A 26671-nucleotide genomic window follows, 5' to 3' on the forward strand; every position below is an offset into this window, starting at 1 on the left:
ATCCACAACTTGTGGCAGGTGGACAATCCACAACTTGTGGCAGGTGGACAATCCAAAACTTGTGGCAAGTCACGTGGCAAGTGGAAATCCACAACTTGTGGCAGGTGATGTGGCTGGTGACGTGGCAAGTGGACAATCCACAACTTGTGGCAGGTGATGTGGAAGGTGATGTGGCAAGTGGACAATCCCCAACTTGTGGCAGGTGACGTGGAAAGTAGACAATCCACAACTTGTGGCAGGTGAGGTGGCTGGTGACGTGGCAAGTGGACAATCCACTTGTGGCAGGTGACGTGGCAAGTGACATGGCAGGTGATGTGGACAATCCCCAACTTGTGGCAAGTGGACAATCCACAACTTGTGGCAGGTGGCATGGCAGATGACGTGGAAAGTGGACAATCCACATCTCGTGGCAGGTGGACAATCCACATCTCGTGGCAGGTGGACAATCCACAACTTGTGGCAGGTGGACAATCCACAACTTGTGGCAGGTGGACAATCCAAAACTTGTGGCAGGTGATGTGGACAATCCACAACTTGTGGCAGGTGATGTGGACAATCCACAACTTGTGGCAAGTGGACAATCCACAGCTTGTGGCATGGCAGATGATGTGGCAAGTGGACAATCCCCAACTTGTGGCAAGTGGACAATCCAAAACTTGTGGCAAGTGATGTGGCAAGTCACGTGGCAAGTGGAAATCCACAACTTGTGGCAGGTGATGTGGCTGGTGACGTGGCAAGTGGACAATCCACAACTTGTGGCAAGTGACGTGGCAGGTGATGTGGCAAGTGGACAATCCACAGCTTGTGGCAGGTGCCGTGGCAAGTGACACGCTAAATACAAGTACACTGCAGCTCTCACAGCTGCTGCTACTCACTCTGGTCTCACAAAATTGCTGAAATAGTTATTAATACTGTTTTTTTGAGCTGGGGAGGGTCTATGATAGCTTAACTAAACGCTTCTAGACGCAAATGCGGTAAAACGCAGCTAAAACGCGCGTTTCTAAACGCCGGTTTCAACATGTGTCCAGCAGCGTTTGCATCTGCGTCTCGTGTGCATGAAGCCTAAGTCTTAAAAGTGTCACATGCACTGTTGGACAATTCTCTTAATAAAAACAAAAGTTCCATCGTCAATCATACCTGCAGGACCTCAAAGAATGGCTCTTGTCTGACAGTGCCTTAACACCTCCCCCCTCAGACATCAACTGCTGCATGCTGGGTCGGTGACAACACAAGGAGGCGGTGCCACCAGGTGATTTCTTGGGGTGGCCCGCCCCTCTACCCATTTTAGGAACTGTCACACAGAGCAGGAAGTTGGTGGTAGTCTTTGTTGCTGACAGAGCTATTCACTGGTTAAGGATGCCGGCAGCCTTGTTCCTTAAAGCAGAGTTCTACCCAAAAGTGGAACTTCTGCTTATGGGTCTGACCCCGACCCCATTTGGCAGCTTTTTGAGGGGGGAGTAGGTACATGTTTTTACATGTACCCTGTCCCCACTTTTGGGAGACCAGACCACTGTGAATTACATCAGCAACTCTGTCCCCCTTCTGCCGGGCCAGTGAGCAGTGTGCTTCTTGAATGCACAGTAGGGACCCAGCCATAAAAGGCTACACTACCGGGTTCCCTTAACTGCAATGGTGGCGGCAGAACCTGACCAGCTGATGTAAACATCAGCTGCGGTGCTGGCCTCCCAGGACAGGCAAATGTCTTAACCACCTTCAGACCGGACCATTTTGCTGGTAAATGACCAGAGGTCTTTTTACAATTTGGCGCTGCTTTAACTGGTAATTGCGCGGTCATGCAATGTTGTACCCAAACAAAATTTGCGTCCTTTTCTTCCCACAAATAGAGCTTTCTTTTGATGGTATTTGATTGCCTCTGCGATTTTTTTTTTTTTTTTTTTTTTTTTTTTTTTTTTTTTTTTGCGATAAACGTAAAAAGACCGCAAATTTTGAAAAAAATGATATTTTCTACTTTTTGTTATTAGAAAAATCCAATAAACTCAATTTTAGTCATACATTTAGGCCAAAATGTATTCAGCCACATGTCTTTGGTAAAAAAAAGTCAATAATTGTATATTTATTGGTTTGCGCAAAAGTTGTCACATCTACAAACTAAGATACGTTTTCTGGAATTTACGCAGCTTTTAGTTTACGACTGCCTATCTCATTTCTTGAGGTGCTAAAATGGCAGGGCAGTACAAAACCCCCCCCCCAAATGACCATTTTGGAAAGTAGACACCCTAAGGAAATTGATAAGTGGCATGTTGAGCCCATTGAATATTTTATTTTTTTGCCTCAAGCGATTGAATAATGACAAAAAATAATTTTTTTTTTTTTTTTCACAAAGTTGTCACTAAATGATATATATTGCTCACACATGCTATGGGCATATGTGAAATGACACCCCAAAATAAATTCTGCTGCTTCTCCTGAGTACGGGGATACCACATATGTGGGACTTTTTGGGAGCCTAGCCGCGTACGGGGCCCCGAAAACCAAGCACCGCCTTCAGGCTTTCTAAGGGCGTTACAGTTTTGAAGGCCATAAAATGCCAAGATGGCACAAACCCCCCCCCCCAAATGACCCCATTTTGGAAAGTAGACACCCCTAAATTTAGGGGTACACTAGTGAGACTAGGTAATAAATGGCGGGTGCCCTGAAACTATAAAAAAAAATAACTAACCAACCAGCGTCACCTGTAACAGTTATATGGTGATCACTGGTGAAAGGGTTAACTAGGGGGCAATCAGGGGGCTTTATGCGGTAGTATATGGGGGTCTCTGGCGCTATAAAAAGCTGCGGCGAACCTAAATACCTACCTGCCTAACTAGCGTCACCTGTGACACTAATACAGTGATCAGAAAAACGATCGCTTATTAGGCTGGGTTCACACTGTAGCGATGTGGGAACGCCACGAATCAGCGGCGGGTTCCCGCATCACATGCCTCCCGGCGGCAGTTCACACTGCCCTATGCGAACTGCTGGGAGTGTCAGTGAAATGTTAATGACACCCCCAGATCAGTTCGCATATCGCAGTGCGATCTGCAAACTCGGATCGCATGGTGTGAACACCCATGCGATCGGATTCTGCTGCGGACCAAAAAAAGGGTCCCGTGCGAGTTTGCGGCGGGTGCGACACGAATTCAGCCATACTATCTGTATGGCTGAACTCGAATCGGATGTGATTTGCACTGCAGTGCGGTGCGAATCACATCCGTTCTCGTAAACCGCTGCAATGTGAACCCAGCCTTAGTGACACTGGCGACGGGGGGTGATCACGGGGTTAAACCTTTATTGGGGGGGTTAGGGGGGTACCTTAGAACTAAAGGGGGCTAACCCTAACTGCCCTAACAGTTATTACAGTCACAAATGACACCAATGCAAAAAAAAAAAAAAGCAATTGGTGTCACTGTGACTGGGGGGGGCAGGGGTAATTGGGGGTGATCGGGGGGTAAAGGGGGGGTGTGAGTGTGCCTGGCATGTTCTACTGTGTAGTGCTTGTGCAACTCACCGATGCTCTCTCCTCGGTGCCGGAACGAAAAATACCGACACGGAGGAGAGAATACATCACTTCCTCTCCTGTGTTTACATTACAGGAGAGGAAGTGATGTCACGGGACATTTTCATTCGTCGGGAGCGATCGCGAGGGGGTGGCCATGAATGAATGGCCGTCCCCTCGTCCGGGATCGCTCCCGAACGAATACCGACCGCCGCAGGCACCGGGCGGGGGCCCGATCGGGCCCCCGACCCGCGGGCAGGCAAGGACGTACATGTAAGCCCTTATGCCTGCCCGTGCCATTCTGTCGACGTACATCGTCGTGCGGCGGTCGGCAAGTGGTTAATGTTTAAAAGTCAGTAGCTGACTTTTTTTTTTTTTTTTTTTTTTTTTCTTCGGTTGTTTGACTCAGGAGAAGCATGGTCAGGAACCATTTTACTGGAGTTTGGCCATTTTTCCCTGTGATTTATGTCCTTCTTTATACTGGATGCTCAGCGGCCATTCTGTTGTAGCCCAGCACTGTTTTTATGACCAGCACTGATCCCTGAGGCTCAGAACAGAGCGGGTTCTTCTCCGACACTTGAACTGACACATTCGCTACTAGCTGACTGGCGCAGAACTCAGTCAGGGTGGAGAGTCCTGCGGTGGGGGCCCCTCAGGCTGCAGCAGCTAGGAGGGTGGGACTATTCACCTGTCCTAAGTCCCCCAACAGGTGGCAGATGGGTGGGGGTAGGATGGTTTCAGAAACTGGGTTTCTTCCCCTGAACTCCAGGCAATTGCAACTGGCTCACCTGCTAATAATGCAGTGCCTCTGGACGCTTTGTCAGCAGTCCTTGACCCTTTCGTTGCCAGGATGGAGGCGGTGCGTCGGCGCAAAGGTGGTAAAGCAGCCTCTGCACTCCCACTGTCATTCCCCCCCCCCCCCCCCCCCCCCCCCCAATCCTCAGGGGCGAACTATGATACAGACTTGGACCCTGCTGAGACTGGTGGCCCCTGCTGTCGTTTCAGATGACACTGACCAGGACCGATTGGACAGTGAGGATGTGTCCCCGTCCACACGTGACAAAGCGCTAGTTGCTGCACTTATCACAGCTGTGCATGATACCCTGAAGATTCAGGATACAGCAGATCCTCTGCTGATGTAGCGGTCCCTTTTGGGTCCCGTAAGTCAGCCCACACACCTAAGGTGTTCCCGTATCTGACTTATTTAGAGAAGTTCATACATAAGGAATGGGGTAGACCAAAACAGACATTTTCGGCCCCAAAAGTATGGCAGTGCGTTACCCCTTTGAGGAGAGCCTTTAAAAAAAAAAAAAAAAAAAAAAAAACCTCATCTGGTTGTGGACCTCCCCAAGTAACCTTGGTCCCAGTAGAGGGAGGCTCCTGCATTTAAGGACCCCACGGACAGGAAGACCGAGGCAGTGGCCTGTTTACGGTTGTGGGGTCAGCAATATGACCAGTACTGGCATCCGCACTTGTCTCAGACGCTTACTGAGTGGGCAAAACTTTTGCACTGCGAATTGGAGCAACAGGCTTCCCCTGTCTGCGTAAGAACTACCAGACCAGTTAGTGCAAGGCCTTAAGTACGTTTGTGACATGGCCCTGGATACCCTCCCCTTGTTATCCAGGGCTTCAGTCTCTGCAGACCAGGCATCTAAGAGCCTCGACAGATCTACCCTTCCTTGGCGAGTGGCTCTCTGGAGCCTTGTTGGATGACTTTAACCACTTCAATACCAGGCCTATTCTGGCGCTTCTCTTCATGTAAAAATCATAATTTTTTTTTCTAGAAAATTACTCGGAACCCCCAAAGGTGTTTTTTTTTTTTTTATTTTTTATTTTTTTTAAGCAGACACCCTAGGGAATAAAAATGGTGGTCACTAACTTATCTCAGTGTTTGTTCATTTTTAGTTCATGGAAATTAAATATTGCGCAAAGTTAGGATAGAGCCTGCCTGTCACGCTTTAAAATTGCACACTTGATTACTTAAAGCGGAGCTCCACCCTAAAGTGGAACTTCCGCTCATTGGAACCCTCCCCCGGCACCACAATTGGCACCTTTCAGGGGGGTGCAGATACCTGTACAGATATCTGCACCCACTTCCGGCATAGATACGCAGAATCTGCAGATATTTATGCCACTTCCTGCGGGTCCCCTGCTGTCTGTTAGGAAACGCATGGATCCCAGAGACAGCGGGGACCATCTTTATTGTGCAGCGTGACTCACGCATGCGCAGTAGGGAACCAGGAAATGAAGCCGCAAGGCTCCACTTCCTGATTCCCATACCCAAGATGGTGGCGGCAGCACTCGAGAGATCAGCTTCGGGTGCCGACATCGCGGGCGCGCTGGGCGGGTAAGTGTCGTTGTTCTAAAAGTCAGCAGCTGCAGTATTTGTAGCTGCTGGCTTTAAAAAAAAAGCGGAACTCCCCGCTTTAAAAATCTCCATAGGTGACACTTTAAATTATTTATTTATATATATATATATATATATATATATATATATATATATATATATATATATATATATATATATATATATATATATATATATATATATATATATATATATATATATATATATATATATTTTTTGTTACCAGTTTAGTTACAGCGGAGGCCTAGTGCTAGACTTTTTGCATGCGCTGCAATAGATTACATGTGTGGTTTCAGTGGCGTTTGCATATGTGGACGGGACTTGCGTGTGCGTTCGCTTCTGATCGCGAGCTACCGGGGACAGGGTGCTTTTTATTTTTCCGTATTACAAAGAATGTACACATCCCTTGTAATAGGAATCTGACATTAACCCCACATCTCTCCATAAATAGGACCGAAGACCCACACACCTCTCCAGGCTGGAAAGCATGAAATCGGGGGGGGGGGGGGGGGATATTTGCAGATCTCATGCTGACAGCCGTAATAGCAGCCTCATTTATTTCTGGGTACCCGGGCGTGATGTCATAATGTTGCAGCCAGGCCTCCAGTCATAGAGATGACCGATGACAATCTGGTCACCAGAAATCTCTATGGTCATCCAGCAGGCGATTCTTTCTCTGGGCCCCCGATGGCACCAGAGCACTCGGAGAAGCACCGGGTGGGGGGGGGAACGTCCCCTCCCATTGTCTATAGGAATGATAAAGTGGCGGAACTGTCGCTGTGATCGTTCTTATGCACAGAATAGCCAGCCGGAAAGATTGATATCTGAATGGTGCCTGTAGCTATACAAACAGTCAGACTGTTTCCATAGCTGGTCCGAAAAAAGGTATGGTGGTCTCATCGGCCACAATTTCCAGGTGGATCAGACAGATTGTGGTACAGGTCTACGCCTTGAAGGTGCCCCCCTTTCCTGTCACAGCCCATTCCACCAGGGCAATTGGAACTTCTTGGGCTTTCCAACATCAAGTGTCAGTCGCTCAAGTGTGTAAGGTGGCCATCCATTCACACTTTTACAAAATTCTGCAAAGTAGATGTAAGTGCATTGGCTGAGGCCTGTTTTTGGCTGCAAAGTTTTGCAGGTGGTTGTGTAATGTTGCAATTGCACTTTTATTTTTCAGTTTTATCAAAAGTTGAATTTTGAGTATAATGCATTGTTAATCGCAAGTTCTGATGCAGATGGGGTAAGGTGGTGACTTCCCTGTTGGGGAGCACTTCTGGTTGGGGGGGGGGGGGTTTAATGCTGTTTCCCACCCCTTATGACACTGCTTGGGGACATCCTGATGAAGAATAAAGGAGCTGTGACCGTAAATAGGATTTTTGTACTCTCCGTAAAATCCTTTTCTCTGGAGTTCAGACTGACACAGCACCCTCCCCTCCTATTGACTACTTTATACTGCTCGTTGACATACTGAGGCTGCAGGAATCGGGCTGGGTGTTTGTTACTGAAGGGACTGGCCCTTGGGTGGAACTAGAAAGTTTTGTTTTTGTACATGTTGGCATGTTCTGCCTAGTCCTCTCCTGAAGGTTGCATAACAACCCGATGGTCAAGAATAAAGGAGCTGAGTCTGAACTCCAGAGAAGGATTTTACAGTGAGTACAAAAATTTATTTTTAAAGAGCAACTCATTGTCCCACAGCAGCTCCTCTGACCTGCTCTTGATGTGCCAACTGTCCCATTCACATTAGTTTAGCTGGTGAAGCAGCAATGACACAACAAGGTGAGATGCAGCAGCAGGTGAATGGATGCCTGCTAATAGGCACTGCCATGATGGATCTGAACTGACAGGTGCTTTGTAAATGTAAAGATTTATTTGTGCTGGTAGTTAAAGCAGGAGTCCTTTTTTTTTTTTTTTTTTTTTTTTTTAGCCAGCAGCTACAAATACTGCAGCTGCTGACTTTTAAAATAATGACACTTACCCATCCAGCGTGCCCGCGATGTCGGCACCCGAGAGACTCTCTCGGGTGCTGCCGCCGCCATCTTGGGTATGGGAATCAGGAAGTGGAGCATTTTGGCTTCATTTCCCGGTTCCCTACTGCGCATGCGTGAGTTGCGCTGCGCAATGAGGATGGTCCACTGCCTCTGGGATCTGTGTTTCCCAGCAGGCAGCGGGAGACTTTCGGAAAGGGGTGTAGCTTCTGCGGAAAAGGGGCGTACCTTCTGCAGAATCTACGCTGGAAGTGGGTGCAGATACCTGTACTGTATCCTGGAATTCCAATGAGCGGAAGGTCCACTTTAGGGTGGACCTCTGCTTTAAAATCTTTAAAATTTGCAAACAAAATTAGGGTTTCCTAGTTGGCGTAAGCTGTCAGGTTAGTAAAACCGTGCTATCAGAACCAAATGAATCGTACAGTTTGTGGTGTACATAGAGTTTTATAAAATGGGATAAAGGCATATTCCTGAACTAAATTTTCAAAATGTACAGCCTCATGCTACATAACTAGGCTGCCTTTCATTCTGAATAAACTAAACTACATTTTCTATTTGAGATACATTAATATCTTTAGATTTTTATTACAAAAGCATTTTATTAAAATTTGAAAATCAAACTTTTTTTTGATATCCACCCTGGTGCTAATCAACATGCTCATAGTCTTCATACCCACCCTTTTGAACCCATTAGGCATCTGCTCTTGGCTGATCTCTCCCCTTCATACCCCCATCCAAACGTTTGTTCAAATTTCTAAGGCCTTTAGTTCATACTTTCAAGTTCTACCAGGTGTCCAGGCCTCTGTAAATGCAGTGTTCAGACGTGAGGTTTGTTCTTCTGCACGCTTGACCAGTGTTCTTATTCTGTTGGTACAGTTCTATTTGCCTTTATTTTGGGGATGTCCAGGGTCTTTGAATATCCAGCCTGTGCCCTGTACTGTTAGAGGAGGATTTACAAAGGCTAAAATGTAAATTTGACTATCGTGGAATAGAAGCCAACAACCTGTTCTGTTACTCAACATTGCAGAAAAACTCACAGGTTGGATTTAAGGTTAAAGCATGCCCATGGGGGCATATCCAAAAGTTTAGCTGTTGTCCAGTCACCTGAAGGTAGTAGCTTGTAACCCAGGGTCAGAATTTAAATTTGTGTGGGCACAGCCCCGCTGCAAGGGATAAAATGTTTGTTTTTTACTTATCTGATCCTCTGGCACATGGCACCTGCTATTCCAGCAGTGGACTGTCCCTTGGCATACTAACATCCAGGTGTCTTTAAACCTAGGAAACAAATATTCAGCTCCTGAGCTTGATGTGCTCTTGTCGGCTCCTGCTGCTAACAGTGGTGCTGTGGTAGGCCAAATTTTACTATGCAGTTTAAAAAAAAATTTAATTTTTTTTTTTTTTTTTTTTGTTTTCTGATGCGGGCCATTTTAAAGGGCCAGATCTGGTAAAATATGCTGGGAGAAGATGGTGATTGCAAGAGAATCCAGCAGGCTGGCTCAACTAAGTTGATCGCCCAACTTGGTACACTCAGCCTGCCCATTAACCATTTGAATTTCAGCTGGTTCCTGCTGAACTAGCCGGGATAGTGTATAGCCAGCCTAACTGTCAAACCATCAAATGGCTGGTGTCATAGCTGATCAGATGTGCAGCCACATGGCAGCTGTAGATTAAACTGACTGAGATGGTATCTTCCTTGGCTGAAAAGTTGAGTTCTAATTTTTAAAATGCTTTACTTTTCATACCTCAGGGGACACAGAGCCATAGTCGTTACTATGTGGGTTATAGGGCCATTGATGTGGGGGGGGGGGGGGGGGCGCGGACACTGGCACATCCTAAGGCAAGAATTGCACTCCCTATATAACCCCCCCCCCTCCCACTACTGGGAGTCGGTTTTTTTCACCAGTGTCTAAGGTGTTGGTCACGAGTAAAGCTGTGGGGCTAGCCATGCTGACCAGATCTGTTCAGAGTGTCCTTTCATGGGCTAAAGGAATGGTACCCAGGCCTCGTGCCCACAGAAACAAGGTTTTGCTTGCAAATGCTTTTTTGGAGAGCTGGACCCTGGGATCCAGTACTTTTTTTTTTTTTTTTTTTTTTTTTTTTTGGGGGAAGGCCATAGTTTTACTGGCAGGGTGCTGTTGCAGGTCCAGGATTGTGGGTAACCTCTAGGTTCCCCTGTGCCTGAAGGTTTTGGAGCCTACCGTGAGGGGTGAAGCTTGGGTTTATCTCAGATGACCCTGCAGTGAGGAAAGATTTTCTTTATGAATTTCTTATATATATATATATATATATATATATATATATATATATATATATATATATATATATATATATATATATATATAAATATATTATTTATTTAGTGTTTAGGAGATATTTACAAAGACAGGCAACACTGTCTACATCGCATGCGCTGTAGACAGTGGCACACTGAGCAGGCCGTAGATCATGGCAATATGCCACTCGTGTTGGCTCCCGTGCGCGGGAATCACAGCACCGGAGCAGCAAGACCCGGAAGTCACTCCGGGATACATGACAGCGGTGAAGATTGAGGACTGCTTCCTTCTCAGGTAAGTTATTCATAATGAGCTAGTATGCTATGCATACTAGCTCATTATGCCTTTGCCTTGCAGGTTGCGTTTTTTTTTTTTTTTTTTTTTTTTTTTTTTTGTGTGTGTTTGTAGTCATGCCTGTCACCACTGGGGGCTGTATTGAGCACTCACCGCCTGATGCTTGAATGGTGCTGTCAGAAGCCTTCACTTCTCCTCCTCTCCTCCGTTGCAGATCCTCCAGTAAAAGGGGAGACTTTCTCCTCCTGCACCCCCAATGTTGGAATCTTTCCCTTTGTGGGACCTATATGCCAAAAGCTCTTGTCTTTTAAACAAAAAAACACATGGTTTTTACCCCCCCCCCCACCTTTTTAACGGCGTCAGCTGCCGGCCACACATGGAGGAAGTTTTTAAAGCACTGTGTAGCTGCTGCTGGTCATGGAGGGACACATGAGCAGAAGGTGGCTTACTGCAGGTTGAGTGACAGGCTTTTTTCCTTTAACACATTATTACTTTACCAGGCTGGGTATTAATAGCAGCTTATAGCACTGGCCTATATCCTAGAAGTGTACATTCTTTTTGGAAGTGCCTCTGCTTTTGTGCTTCAGGCTATGGCTGGAAAATTGACCAGGTACTACCTTTTTTAAAGGGTCAATGGTTTCACAACAAACTAAATCCATTTCCAAAATGTCATCCTCTGAGAGCTTTAATCCCAGTATATATCACACAAGAGGTTTTTTCTTCTACCATTTGTAATTTTGGCAAAGATTGATGCTATATCTCTCCATAGTGGGTCTAAACATAGCAGATCCCCATACAGTGCTCAGGACCCTCTTATTCTTCAGCACCAGGGTCTAAGGAGATCTTGGGGCAGCCCACAAAGCATAATGCTAAAGCCTCCTTATTAGGGGGTGTCCCTGCTTGTTCGGAGGGGGGGGGGGGGGGCGCTCCTGCAATTTTAAAAGATCTAGCAGGAACAATGTCTAGACAGATGGGTGGCTTCTTCAGCTTCTCTAGGTTACAAACTAGAGTTCTGAGAATTTTCTGTCGGCTTGTTTTTCTAAGATGTTCACAGGGATCCAGAGAAGTTTTTCTAATGCTGGATCTATTATCCCAGGTTGGTGATATCAGAGGTTCCCTTTAGAGCAGGGATCCTCAAACTACGGCCCTCCAGCTGTTGCAAAACTACACATCCCATGAGGCATTGTAAAACTCTGACATTCACAGACATGGCTAGGCATGATGGGAATTGTAGTTCCTGAACTGCAGGGCCGTAGTTTGAAGACCCATGCTTTAGAGGAACAGGGCACAGGTTTTTATTCAAACCTTTTCACTGTTCCAAAACCAGAGGCAAGACCCATTCTAGATCTCAAAGATCTGAATCGGCACTTAAATATCCGATTCTTTGAGTCAATCAGATCGGTTGTTCCATCCTGCAAGGAGGGGAGATATAGATTATAATATAATATATCAAAGCATATATCCACCTGCCGAAATTTCTGCGCTTCAAAATAGAAAATCATCAGTTTCATTTGGCCCTGCCATTTGGTCTAGCCACAACACCACAGGTGTTCTCAAATTCTGGCACCTCCTTTAGCCAGATTAAGGGCTCAAGGCATAACTGTCCTAGCCTATTTAGACTGCTTTTAATCATTCAGTCTCAGGTCTAAACCAGAGTCTGGTCACAGTTGTAAACTACCTGGAATCTCTGGGTTAGATACTGAACCTAGAAAAATCCTCAATCAAGGAGATTACAGTACTTAGGGCTGGTCATAGATGCCTTACAGAGGGAGGTATTCGTACCCCAGACAAGAATCCATTCCATTACAGGACTAATTCAACTTATCAGAACAAAGATCCTTCATTCAGATGTGCATGAGATGTTTGTTTGGGGAAATGGTGGCCTCCTTTGAGGCCGTCCCTTATGCTCAGTTTCACTCAAGACTGCTACAAAACGCCATCCTGTTGGTCTGGAACAAAAATTCAGGCTTTAGCTTTTCCAATACGCTTGGCTCCCGATGTACATCAGAGCTGAAATTGGTTGATATCCAGCAACTTCCAAAAGGGGAAATCTTTTCTGCCAGTATCCTGGAAAGTGAGACAGATGCCAGCCTTCTAGGCTGGGGAGCAGTCCTGGAAGAATCTGTCCAGGGTAAATGGGTCCAAGTTAGAAAGGACCTTGCCTAGCAACATTTTGGAGATTCAAGCAGTATGTCTGGCCCTAGAATCTTGGATGGTCGGACTATGGGATTGCCCTGTCAGGATTTAATCCAACAATGCCACAGCTCTGGCTTGCATCAATCGCCTGCCCAAGAGGTGAGTCATGTTCTAGCTTGGGCAGAACACATTCCTTTCCTATCAGCAATCTTCATTCCAGGGCAGGCAGACCACTTAAATTGCCAACAATGAATGGTCTCTTCATCCCGAAATCTTCCTAGCTATGTCAGAAATGGGGTATTCCAAACTGACTTGTTCGCGTCCAAAGTCAACCACTTTGTGTCAAGGAATGGATGCACTAGTCTTCCCATGGGATCGGTTTTCACTGATCTGTTTCCTCCAGTTCTGCTACTTCCATGTCTTCTCCACAGGAACGAAAGGAGGTGATTCTGGTGGCCACAGGGGTCCAGAAGATCTTGGTTTACCGAGATCATTCAGATGGTGGTAGGAGTCCCTCTGACTCTGTCCATATAGCCAGACCTCACACAGGGAGGGGGGGAGGGGAGGGTTGTGTGAGACAATGATCAAAGGTGTGTGTGTGTGGTGTTTGTCAGAATCCAAGCTAGCTGCTTTGAACGTTAGCCACAGGTAGCAAACTACTTAGTGGCTGCAGTTGTGCGGAACCATCTTCTCTAAAAGATGGAAGGTTGACTTTAGTTCTACATAACCTAAGCTGGACCATCCAGCTTGTGTAGCCTCAAGTGGAAAAACTACTTTAGAACTTTTATGTGGTCTCAACCTTAAAGTCGGTGTAGATCTGTCAATGCCCTCCATTTAATCAGAATTTTTACTACTGTATATAGTGAGCATTTAAAATTTGTTTATAATGGAATGTGTGTAGCTATTGCTGAACCTGAATTTTGTTAAATGTTTGTCTTTGTAGGAGCAAGAACATTGTGTGACGAGCATCACTTTCAGTGTAGTAATGGCCGTTGTATTACGGAAGTATGGCGGTGTGATGGAGATGAGGACTGCGCTGATGGATCAGATGAAAGCTCATGCAGTAAGTTCTATTTCAATTGTAATTTGAACAATAAAGGAAATGTCATTAGGAAGTACAAAAAATTGAAAACAAATTACAATGTCATTACACACATTCAACATATTCTGAGATATTCATAATGAGACTAGAACAAAAATGTGTTTATACCTCAGGAGGGTGTAACCTAGGAACATACAGTAGATAACATTGTTACCAGAGGCGGAGAGGCAATATGTAGTATCTTGTCTCATTTCAGTTTGTAGAGAGGTGAGCCAGGGTTTCCATAACCTATCAGTTTGTCTGTCCTGTAAGGCGCACAATTTTCTCATTGCGCATAATCCCAGTCCGTTAAGTTTCATCAGGCCATTGCAGCAGCTATCTTTGCTGCTAGAAATATGAAGTGAATGAGGATTTGTGTGTCTTGGTATGTCTACTACTGGCATGTTCAGTCATGTAGCAAGTTCCAGGTCCATGTGAACAGTCTCTCGGATCACAATAAAAGCATGCATACTTGCCTTCAATGGTCTGACGCTCTCTAGGTTCTTGGTTGCAGTCATCCTGGCAGTGTGTCTTGCAATGTGAGCTGTGCATGTGTGGCTCACTGTACATTCAGGACTTGCAACTAGGAAGGTAAATTTACTTTGCAGAAGAAACCTTTCATGTTTTCCAGGTAAGCCTGCCTATTTGTTATTTTTGTTTCTGCTTTACACCTACAAAAATTGCCTCGTATAAATTATTGGGGTGGATGCCTGTTAATTTTGACATCAAAGTTTGTTTTAGTCAGCCTCTTAGCAGTCCAGCCTCCTTCTGAAAAAAATTAAGAAAATGCTGTAGTTGCTGATGTTTAATATTGGGATCCTTGTCTGTTCAGGGATCCCGCAATGACGGCACCCCAGATTTTTCCATCAGCTCTTGGAGGCTGTCATTGCTTGTAAGGGAAACCATTTCCCAAGTGTGCTGCACTTTGATGGGCAAAGGAGGGGGGGCCAGCAGTGGGATCTCTCTTCCCCCCCCCCCCCCCCCGAAGTGTGGGGAGGAGGCATAAGCAGAGCATCCACGTTTGGGTGGCGCTCTGCTTTAAATGGTGGTTGGATTTAAATTTTTTATTCCCTGCAAAGGTAAAGCATAATGGGCTATTATGCATCATAGTAGCCCATTTATGTGTCGCTTGCCTGACATCGAAGCCCGCAATGTCTCCATTGTCCGCAGGGAGTGTCTATCTTCGCCCCTCTTCCTTCCGGGGTCGTGAACTCCAGCTCTGACTGGCCAGAGTCACATGTCACTCCTGCACATGCATGTGGGAGCCACAAGTCACAGCATGACCCCTATTAGAAAAGGGCACATGCGCCGATTGTCATCGGTGCTTGTCTTCATAGGAGAGAATGCAAGCACCTACAGGTACCACTTAACCACTTCAGCCCCGGACCAATTAACAGCCTAAGGACCAGAGGTCTTTTTACAATTTCGCACTGCTTTAACTGGTAATTGCGCGGTCATGCAATGTTGTCCCCAAACAATTTGCATCCTTTTCTTCCCACAAATAGAGCTTTCTTTTGGTGGTATTTGATTGCCTCTGCTATTTTTATTTTTTGCGATATAAATGGGAAAAAGACCGAAAATTTTGAGACAATATATTCTACTTTTTGTAAGAAAAATCGAATAAACTTAATTTTAGTCATACATTTAGGGCAAAATGTATTCAGCCACATGTCTTTAGTAAAAAAAAGTCAATAAGCGTATATTTTTTGGTTTGCGCAAAAGTTATAGCGTCTACAAACTAGAGTACATTTTCTGGAATTTACACAGCTTTTAATTTATGACTGCCTATCATTTCTTGAGGTGCTAAAATGACAGGGCAGTACAAACCCCCCCCCCCCCCAAATGACCCCATTTTGGAAAGACACCCCAAGGAAATTTCTGAGGGGCATGTTGAGCCCATTGAATATTTTTTATTTTATTTTTGTCCCAAGTGATTGACACAAAGTTGTCACTAAATGATATATTGCTCACGCATGCCATAGTTGTATGTGAAATTGCACCCCAAAATATATTCTGCTGCTTCTGAGTACGGGGATACCACATATGTGGGACTCTTTGGGAGTCTAGCCACGTACAGCACCCCGAAAACCAATCACTGCCTTCAGGGTTTCTAAGGGTGCAAATTTTTGATTTCACTCCTCCACTACCTATCAGTTTCGAAGGCCATAAAATGCCAAAATAACACAACCCCCCCCCCCCCCCCCATAACCCCATTTTGGAAAGTAGACACCCCAAGCTATTTACTGAGAGGCATGTTGAGTCCATGAAATATTTTATATTTTGCCACAAGTTGCAGGAATATTACAATTTTTTTTTTTTTTTTTTTTTTTTTTACACAAAGTTGTCACTAAATGATATATTGCTCACACATGCTATGGGCATAAGTCAAATTACACCCCAAAATTCCGCTGCTTCTCCCGAGTACAGGGATACCACATGTGGGGGACTTTTTGGGAGCCTAGCCACATACTGGACCCCAAAAACCAAGCACCGCCTTCCAGATTTAAATATAAAACGCTACCAAAAAACCTGTTAGCGATCGCAGGGATCAGGCCTGACTCTGCGATCGCTGCAGTTATGTGTTTAGTGTTTTGTAAGTGAGTGATCGATACTGCACTTGGGTGGGCTGGGCGGAGGGGCAAAATGCAGGTGCTAGCAGGTATCTGGGCTGATCCCGCTAACAATGCGTTTTTTTTTTTGTTTTGTTTTTGGAACCCTAAACTGCTGGGGACGCTAGTATAGATGTGATCAGATATTGATCTGTTCAGATTCTATACCACTACGGGAGGTGTATGCTTTGCGCGTGGGTGTTAGCAGTACTGGCACTAACCTAGCGCTGCCTGGGGCGACGCAGACTCTGACCCTGAAACCTAATTGATATCACCCGCCGGGTGATCAGGGGGTTAAACCTTTATTGGGTAACAAATGGTGGGTGCCCTGATGCTATAAAAAGCTAACTAACCAGTCACCCGTAACCCTTTCACCAGTGATCACCGTATAAGGGTTAACTAGGGGCAATCGGGGGGGGGGGTTCAAATTTTTATTGGGTAGTATAGGGGGTCCCTGGCGCTATATAAAAACCTGACGGGAACCTAAATAACTAACTGGCTAACCAGCGTCACCAGTGACACTTATACTGTGATCGCTAGTGAAAGGGTTAACTAGGGGCAATCAGGGGGTTACTACCATTATTGGGTAGTATATGGGGGTACCTAGCGCTATAAAAACCTGGCGGCGAACCTAAAAAACTAGCTACCTAGTCAAAGGGTTAACTCTAAGGGCAATCAGGGGGGTTAAAGCTTTATTGGGGGGGGTGGTAGGGGGCTACCCTGGACCTAACACTAACTGCCCTGACACTTTTTTTACTTTTACACCTGACACTAAATGCAGTGATCGGTAAATAAATGATCACTGCAATCAGTGACACTGTGACTGGAAGGAGGGGGGTTGTGTGCCTGTGTGTTTTGGTGCAGACTTACTGTGTCCTCTCCTCGTAGTCCGGTCCGAGGAGAATGACATCACTTCCTCCCTGCCTGTGTATACAATACAGTGGGAGCGAAGCTTCTCATTCGCCAGGAGCAAACGGCCATCCCCTTATGCCGGATCGCTCCTGAAGCGAACCGGACCGCCGCATCCAGCGGGAGGGGGTCCGATCGGACCCCCCACCCGCTGGAAGGCAAGCACGTACATGTACGTGCTTGTGCCTGTACATGCCATTGTGATGACGTACAATGGCATGCGGCGGTCGTTAAGTGGTTAAAGTGGCTGTACAACCACTTTAACACTGGTGGCTGCATTAGACCATTTTAATGTTTAACAGTGGAACTAAGCTAATCATGATTGGCTTAATGTACAACCTTAATCCTGTTACTAAAACTTATGTTGGCTGTAGATCTGCTTATGTAAGTCCATGTAAATCTGCTGGTCCATCTTTAGATGGCCACACATGGATTGACATTGAGCTTAGTGGGGAGTTGGATACGCAGAATGTCAAATATCAGCAAAATTTCAGTAATTAAATTGGCACTCTTATATTTATATAGATGCATTGGTGATATTTCACTTTTTTTTTTTTTTTCTAATTCTTTATTTGCAAAATAACAATACAGTAGCTGTAAACATACTTGGTTACAAAGGGCAGAACTTGTTGTATTTACAATGTCTGCATCTCGACTTCCAGAGCATATATGAATTAAAACCTTTTACATCCCTGGGTCGAGACTACTGTGTTCCCAATTTGGGATAAGTCTCGTGAGTATGAAGCTCCTTATGTCCCTTGTGTTGGTACTTTTGGTTCATTAGCAAGTATGGGGTGATATTTGATGTCGACTCATGAGTCAACGTTCATTTAAAGCAGTGTTTCTCAAATCCAGTCCTCAGGCCCCCCCAACAGGTCATGTTTTCAGGATTTCCCTCAGATGTGAGGGTAAAGTAAGCTAAAGGGGTAGGGGAAGGGGTACACTCCAGCAGGGAGGGTAGGCCCAGGGGGCAAGAAAAATGGAGTAGGGGGGATTCGCACATCCTTCAGCCCCCCCCCCCCCATCTGTGTCGCCACACCCGATTAGGGGTCCCTGAGCCCTCCCATTTATGTTGTCAACCTCACATATTCCTCTGAGTAGTAGAATTCCACATTGGTGAAATTTCAAGCATTTCTTATTTTGATTATGGCTTATAGCTAGTGAACCTAAAATTCTGAATCTCAGAAAATTGGCATTTTATAAGACCAATAAAATTTAATACAGAAATGTTGGCTTACTGAAAAGTATGTACAGTATAGTATGTACTCAATACTTGGGGCTCTTTTTGCCTGAATTACCACATCAATGCAGTGTGGCATGGAGGCGATCAGGTGGCTTTGATAGCGGCCTTAAGCTTGTCTGCATTGTAGGGTCTGGTGTCTTCCTCTTGACAATACCCCACAGATTCTCTATGGGGTTTAGGTCAGTTTGCTGGCCAATCAAGCACAGGAAACCATGATCATTAAAGAGGAAGTAAACCCTGATGAGTTTACTTCCTCTTTCATTCCCTGCAAAGGCAAAGCATAATGGACTACTATGCATGCATACATCGCATAGTAGTCCATTATGTGTCACTTACCTGACACAGGAGCCAGCGTCCCCTGTAGTCTGCCGCATCCATCTTCTTGGTGGGGTCTCGCAGCTCCGCCGCTGTCATTCGTCCTGGTCCCGGTCTGGGGGGGGGGGGGGTCCCAAAAGGTGTCTGTGGGTGTTCTTGCTGAATGCAGACAGCACTGTTCTGTTTGTTTTTGTGTTTTTTTTTTTTTTTTTTTTTTTTTTCTGTCACTGCATGGCGCTGTCCGGTGGCCATTTTGACTGTGTGGGAAAAGCATTTTCCCCTTGTGAGCCTCAGCAGCCATTTTCTATAGGATTTTCCTATTAGTTGCATTGGCAGCCATTTTTTTGAAGCCTGAACGCTCTTTTCACCGCAATTCTCTTGGGACAGCTTTACATGTGCTCTCACATGCTGTTTCCTGTGTATACAGGACGCTGGATGGCTCTTCCCTGAACGCTGGTGCAAGTCTGCAGATCATTTCACCGCTATTCTATACAGCTGCTGCTGACAGTGACATTCACAGAACGCTCCAGGGTGGTGAGTCTGGCACTAGTTACCCCCCCACGCGGCGGCAGCAGGAGGGCGGGACCTTCACTGTCCTAAGTCCCCTTGCAGGTGGCAGACGGTAAGGTCAGCATGGCTTCATAAACTAGTGTTTCTTCCCCCCCCGAAATCCAGGCTATTGCAATCGGGTCACCTGCGGCTGGCACTGTGCCCATGGACACCCTGGCAGCGGTCCTTTAACTCTTGTTTGGCGTTGCTGCGACAACGCAGGATCGCGATCGTGGGTTAACTAGAAGATTTCCTCCTGAGAGCATCTTCCGCTCAGAATTGGAGGATGTGGCAATCACCATGCAGACTCTTTAGGTTCAACAGCCACCCAAATTCTCAGTCGGTGGTTGTGAGGGTCTTTCTCCCCTCAGACAAATTGCAGACTCTCAGATCTGCAGTCAAACTACTGATGAACCGCAAGTGGTCGTCTCTCTGTTTTTTTTTTTTGTTTTTTTTTTTTTTTTTTTTTTTTTTTTTTTTTTTTTTTTTTTTTTTTTTTTTTTTTTTTTTTTTTTTTTATATGCAAGTACTGGGGCTCATGGTAGCCTCCTTCAAGGCAGTACCTTATGCCCAATTCCACACCGGAGTCCTGCAGAGGGAGATTTTGACAAAATGGGACAAATCTCAATTGTCCCTGGATCGACAGATCCAGGTGAGCCAGTCAGTCAGGGACTCTCTGATCTGTTGGTTGAGGTCCCCAGTGATTCAGTCCAGAAAGATCGTTCCTTCCTCTGTAATGGACAGTGATCACTACAGACACCAGTCTCTCAGGCTGAGGTGGAATGATGGGGATTCAGTCGACTCAGGGCCTCTGGTCGGACGAATCCAGGTTGCCGATCAATCTGCTCGAATTGAGAGCGATCAGGCTGTGCCTTCAAGGACGTCTGACCAGGATGCAGTCAGACAACGCCACGGCTGTGGCATACATAAATCGCCAAGGGGGAACAAGCTCAGCCGCTGCTCAGGAGTTTGCTCACATACTTCGTGGGCAGAGCACCACGTTCCAGTCCTGTCAGCCATTTACATCCCAGGGATGGAAAATTGGCAGGCGGACTGAGTCGTCAGATGCTGGACCCAGGAGAATGAGCGTTGCATCCGGAGATATGCAGGCTGCTGTGCCTAAAGGGGGGCACACCAGATGTGGATCTATTGACCTCCCGCCTCAATCAGAAGGTGCCAAGCTTCTTGTCCAGGACAAGAGATCTGTGGGCAGACATGCTGGTGGCTCTGTGGGATCAGTACCAGCTTATCTATGCCTTTCCTCCACTGAAACTGTTGCCACGTCTGCTTCGCAGAGTGGAAGCTGAGGTGATTCCAGTAATCCTAGTTGCCCCAGATTGGCCTCAGCGGCCCTGGTGCAGCTGGTGGCAGACGCTCCCTGGCGACTGCCACTGCAAGAGGACCTCCTGTCTCAAGGTCCAATCTCTCAACCTGCTTTACCATCGCTGGCTTTAACTGCATGGCTATTGAGAGCCAGGTGCTGAGGAACCGTGGTCTGTCAGACTCCTATGTTGAGGGTGTGGAAATCTTCACGGAAGATATACCATCGTACCTGGAAGGACTACATCTCAGTGTGAGGAGAAAGTATGGCATCCATGCTCCTTTTTTCTATATCCAGGATCCTGCTGTTCAGCATGGAGTAGACCAGAAGTTGGCGTTAAGCACCATTAAGGGGCAAATTTCAGCCTTGGCTTTTTATATTATTTTTTGCGACCCTTGGCATCTCGCTCATTAGGGAGTACCTTTGTTCAGGGAGGTGCAATATGTAGTCCCTCCGGTGCATCCGCCCTTACCCCCATGGGATTTGAACCTGGTGTCGGTGCTTCAAAAGCTGCCGTTTGAAAACATCAGGGAGATTCCCCTGTTGACCCTTTCACAGAAGGTGGTCTTTCTAGTGGCAATCACATTGGCCAGGAGGGTTTCGGAATTGGCTGCCTCGTCATGCAAGTTGCCTTATCTGGTCATCCACAGGGATAATGTGGTTTTGGCTTTTCATATCAATGAGGACATTGTATTACCATCATTGTATCCTAAGCCGAAGCACCCAAGAGAGGTGGCCCTTCACGCTCTCTGTGGTTAGGGCTCTGAAGGTGTACTTGTCTGTCACAGCTCCCTTTCCGAAGTCGGACTCACTGTTTCGGTAGCTGGTCCAAAGAAGGGTATGGCGGTCTCATCGACCACCATTTCCAGGTGGATCAGACAGATTGTAGTCCAAGCCTATGCCTTGAAGGGACAGGTGCCCAATTTTCCAGTCACGGCCCACTCTACAAGAGCAATCGAACATCTTGGGCCTTCCGACACCAAGTGTCTGTCCATATCTTTACCAAGTTCTACAAGGTAGATGTCAGTGCATCAGCTAATGCCTGTTTTGGCTGCAAAGTTTTGCAGACGGCCGTGTAGTTGCAATTGAGACTTTTTTTTTTTTTTTTCCTGGTTTTTCGATAAAAACAGTTTGTTAATGCACTGTTGTATTACCTCCACAAAGGTTGTGGTGCTGAGGATCTCTCCTGTTGAGAATGCCCGGTTATGTTGTGTTTTTCTGTGGGTTTAGTTTCACTAGTTCCCACTTGCCATGGTGGATGAAGTTTTTTTTTTTTAATGCTGTTTTTTCCCACCCCTCGTTTAACTAAATGGGATGTCCCCAAGCAGTGCCAGAGAGGAGCTGTTGGTCGGTGAATGTAAGAAAACGGGATTGGGGGAATTCCTCCCACAATGGACAAAGTCAGTTCAGTCTGTAACCGTTCCTTATAGCCAAACTGGAGTCCAGTTCCCCCCTCAATCTTTCGGGTTAGTCAGTTGCCCAGAGACTGGGAAAAAGCGACAGCCCTGGGCCTGTTATTAGGGGACATGGTAGATCTGAGTCCTTATACAGGTGCCCAAGAGGGAGCTGTGTGTGTGTATGTAAACAGTCTGGAAAGTTCAGACTGGTCCTGAATCTCCGACCCCCCCCGAATCAGTTTGTACAAACAATTCTAGATGGAATCTAGCTTTACTATAACCAGCCTCTTTCCAGGATGCTATATTGCCACAGTAGACCTCAGGGATGCTAGATCTAGATATCCTATACATCAGGAATTTCTGAGATTCCTCAGGCTGGTAGTAAAGATGGGTGCAGAAGTTCTGCAGTTCCAGACGCTTCCTTTTTGATCTATCGTCATCACCAAGCATTTTCACAAGTTCTAGCGGAGGCCTTGGCTCCATTAAGATTCGGGGCCATTACAGCGATCCCTTACCTGGACAATCTCTTGTTTGTGGCCCCCTCCATTGAGCAACTAGAGAGTTGCAGGAGGCCCAGAGTTTTCTCCTATCTCTCGGGTGGCTAATCAACTGGGAAAAATCCCAGCTTACCCCAGCCCAAGAGGTCCTGTATTTGGGGTACAGGATATCTTCATTGGAGATGAAGGTGTTTTCCCAGGGGAGAAAACTCTGAAAGTGGATCAGACAGTGGCCCAGCTTCAATTCAATCGGTTATTCCCAATCAGAGGTGATGAGTTCTGGGTCTGACTTCTTGTTTTCCGGCGGTTCCTTGGGCAAGACATCAGCGACCTCTGCAAAATCTCATGCTGAGTTGCTGGGACGGCAGAGGGCAAACCCTAGATCAACCTATACAGATACCGGCAAATCTCAAAAGGCCTTTATGGTGGTAGGCTCATCGCAACCTGGAGGTTGGTCTGCCTTGGGCCTGTCCTGCAGCCATAGTGATGACCAATGCCAGTACCTGGGGGTGGGGCGCTCATCTGGAGCAGTCCTTGGCTCAGGGAGCCTGGTCACCGATGGCAGCTCTTCAATTCCCCCCCCCCCCCCAAATCAGGGAATTGCTGGCTATTCTGAGAGCCATGGAGGTCTTTCAATCCCGGATAAGGGATCACACCTACAGGTTCGAACAGACAATGCGGCAGCTGCCGCATATGTAAACAAGCAGGGGGCACAATGAGTCCTGCCCTGCAGACTATAGCCAGCAAGATTCTGTACTGGGTAGAGGTTAATCTGGCCTTATTGTCAGCCATTCACCTGAGAGGCTCCCAAAATTCACTGGCGGGTGTGTCAGGACAAGTGGTCCCTCAACATAGAAGTGTTCAAGCAGATCGTAGGACATTGGGGACAATCAGAGGTGGATCTTTTTTGCCTCGGAGGCCAACAAGGTGCACAATTCTCTTCTGTCCACCCACAGGATCAGGCCAGGGGAATAGACGCCTTTGCCAACCCTTGTCAGTTCAACATGTTATGCCTTTCTTTCTGTTCGGCTGATGGCTGCGGTCCTCCAAAAATTTCTTGCAGAATCGACGGCTCTCATCCTAGTGACGCCATTCTGGCCAAAGACCCTGTTTTGCCATCCTAAAGACTGGCCCTCTGCCCCTTCTGGTCAGAAGATCTGATTTCCCAGGAGCCGATTCTACACCCTCGGATAGAGAACCTCAGGCTATCAGCTTGGTATCTGAGGAACAGCTGTTGAGAGCTCAGGGATTTTCAGATGGAGTGATGAACTCTTCTGAAGTGCCGTAAGCCAGTAACCAGGGCGTTCTATGCCAAGGTATGGAACAGATTTAATTCCTGGTTGGTAGAGCAAAGTCTGAATCATCCTGGGATCCCGGCAGTCCTGGATTTTCTTCAGGCAGGTGTGGAACTGGGCCTTTCTGTTAGTACCCTAAAGGTGCAGACTGCGGCTTTGAGAATTTTCTTGCAGACCTCTTCAGCAGAATCGGTTCGTTAGGGATTTTTTTTTTTTTTTTCCCCAAGGTCCAGACCAGTGAAAGTTATATCCTGCCCCACTTGGGACCTCTGTGGTTCTCAAAGCGCCTACCAGTAGTCCCTTTGAGCCTCTGGAGGGAGCCATGTTAAAGTGGGTGGTACTCAAGACTGTTTTTTGATAGCCTGAAAATTGTTCACTCTTCTGGCTGAAGTGATTTCTCTATTAGGGAGACATTTTTGTTAACGGGGGAGGATAGGATTAAGACAGATCCTAGTTTTCTCCCCAAGGTAGTTTCTATGTTTCATAGGACTCAGGATATTGTCCTGCCAACTTTCTGATCCACCTCGGGTGTAGGTGGGGAGGAATGTTTAAGTCTATTGAATGAAATACTTGTATAGCGCACAAACTGAAGCGCCTCTAGGCCAGGTTATTTTCTTCCAGGCGGATGTTGATTGGTAGAGCATTCCATAGTCGAGGCCCTTGGACAGCGAATCGCCAATCCCCCCTTGGATTTATACCAGGCTTTGGGCATGAGGAGGAGGTTTTTGTTGGCTGATCGAAGACTGCGGTTTGGTGTGTAATGATTTATTTTCTCAATTGGGTATTGCGGAGCTTCTCTATGCATGCATTTGTGGGTGAGGCAAAGGGTCTCGAACGTGATCTGAAAATATATAATATAAAATATAATATATTTTATTTACTTTTTTTTTATTTTTTTATTACGGTTGGCCAATGTAAGCTCCTCAGCGAAGGAGAGATGGATTCCCAGGGTTTTTTCCTGTCATCAGCCTTGCCGCCGTGTTTTGGATCAATTGTAATCGCGCAAGTTGATATTTGCGTAGTCCAGTCGTGAAATTAATGATTGTTCCAACTACCACTGCTTTGTCATTCTTTGGGATAAAAGGGATGAGTCTGCAAAGCATGCGCAGAAGATGGTGAGATCCACCGACTACTGCTCCTATTTGCGCATCCATTGACATTTGTGCGTCTAAAATAACCCCGAGATTCTTCGCTTTCGTCTTTGGGGAGATAGTCTGCCCAAAGACGGTTGGTGGAGACCAGGAGGTTTTGGGTGTAAGATAAGAAGCTCTGTCTTTGATTCGTTCAGCTGGAGGGAGTTGGTGGTCATCCAGTCCTCTATATTGATTTGAGGCAGTTTTCAAGTTGTTGGTGGTGGTCGGGTTTTTTTTTTTTTTTTTTTTTCCATTGATCCAGAAATTTGCGTGTTGTCAGCGTAAGAGTGGAAGCAGAGATCTGATAATTTGAAGGAGTGGGCGAATGTAAATGTTGAAGAGAACGGGTGACAAAGGAGAGCCTTGGGGGACTCCGCAGGTGACTGCCCGAGTTTCGGAGAGGAATTTTCCTAGTTTCACTGTCTGACCGACCTTCTTTTTTTTTTTTTTTTTTTTTTTTTTTTTTTTTCCTCCCCCCCCCCAATCCCCCCCCCCCCCAGGAAGGACACTAACCATTGGAGATCGATGTCTTGGACTCCGGCTACTTCTGTGAGGCGGACGAGTAGAGTATTGTGATCTACTGTATCAAACGTTGCACTTAGGTCTAGCAGTACGAGGAGACACGGCTCTCATCTGCTGCTTCAAGGGCATCGTCCCAAATCTTGAGCTGTTTCTGTTCCATGACCCGGGCGGAAGCCTGATTGCAGCGGGTCCAGGAGTTTGAGTATCCAGGTGGAGTTGTAACTGATGTACTACAGCTTTCTCCATGATCTTAGAAATGGTGTTGAGGTTTGTAATTGGCCTACGGTTGTTTTGATCCTGAGGGTCCAGGTTTGGTTTCTTGAGTAGAGGTTTGAGGTGGGTTATGGTTGGCGCCACGATGTCAGAGCATTCTTTCAGTAGTTTTGTGGGGATGATGTCAATAGGTGAGGTACTGTCACACAGTTTATTAATGATTTTTGCGGTGTCTACGGTAATTGGGGATAGCGAAAAGTTTGGCGGTTGCGGTATGTTGGTGCAGACATCCTCTATGTATTTGCTGGCTGAGGTCAGATGTTTTCTTCTGACAGATTGTTTCCCTGATGGTTTTGACTTTATCAATGAAAAAAATCTGACAGTTTGTCACAGTAATCCTGGAATTCGCTTTCTGGGGGTTCTAGGCACACCGCATTCATTGATTAACCAGTTTAAACAGTTCCCGTGGTTGGTTTGCGGCCGTTGAGATTGTATGAGAAGTCGTCCTTTTTTGGCTTTGAAGATTGCTTTCCGATAATTCTGAGACCTTTGCAGTTAAAGTGGGTTTTCCTCGGTGGTATTTCTTCATGTTCTTTCCGCTCTTCTGCGTTCTTGCTTTAGTACGGCGAGGGAGCTATTAAACCATCCAGAGTTTTTCTTCCTGATGAGAGCCCTGCATTTTGGTGCTACCAAGTCTGCTGATTGCAGCAATGCCCAGTTCAGGGAGTTGAGTGTTTCCTCCGTAGAGTGGTTTAAGGTTATTGTAGTTATCTTGTTGGACAGTGGATTTGAAGGATTCGAGACCTTTTTTTTTTTTTTTTTTTTTTTTTTTTTTATGCGATCTGGTCCAGTGCGTTGTTACAGGATTCCATTTTTCGTTGGTGATGTTGGTAGCGATTTTGAATTTGGCGTGGTGATCCATCCATGGCAATGTTATGATGAGTATGTTGACGTCAATGTTCTGTTTTGAAAATGAGGTCCAGGGTGTGTCCTGACCCATGCGTGGGAGTCTTTATCAGTTGCTGGAGACCCAGT

At 46.2% G+C, this 26671-nt stretch overlaps 1 protein-coding gene across 2 annotated transcripts in view; it reads left to right on the forward strand.

Moving 5' to 3' along the window:
* The window catches only part of VLDLR (very low density lipoprotein receptor), a 136341-nt gene that overhangs the window by 20533 nt on the left and 89137 nt on the right, over positions 1-26671 (forward strand). For both annotated transcript variants that reach the window (XM_077475019.1, XM_077475018.1), the window contains exon 2: positions 13496-13615. In XM_077475019.1, the coding sequence (XP_077331145.1) occupies positions 13496-13615 (120 nt within the window). The remainder of the gene's footprint in view (positions 1-13495; positions 13616-26671) is intronic.

This window comes from Lithobates pipiens, unplaced genomic scaffold, assembly GCF_037356315.1.
Source record: "Lithobates pipiens isolate NorthernLeopardFrog02 unplaced genomic scaffold, aLitPip1_a1.2 Scaffold_13, whole genome shotgun sequence".
Classification (NCBI taxonomy): domain Eukaryota; kingdom Metazoa; phylum Chordata; class Amphibia; order Anura; family Ranidae; genus Lithobates; species Lithobates pipiens.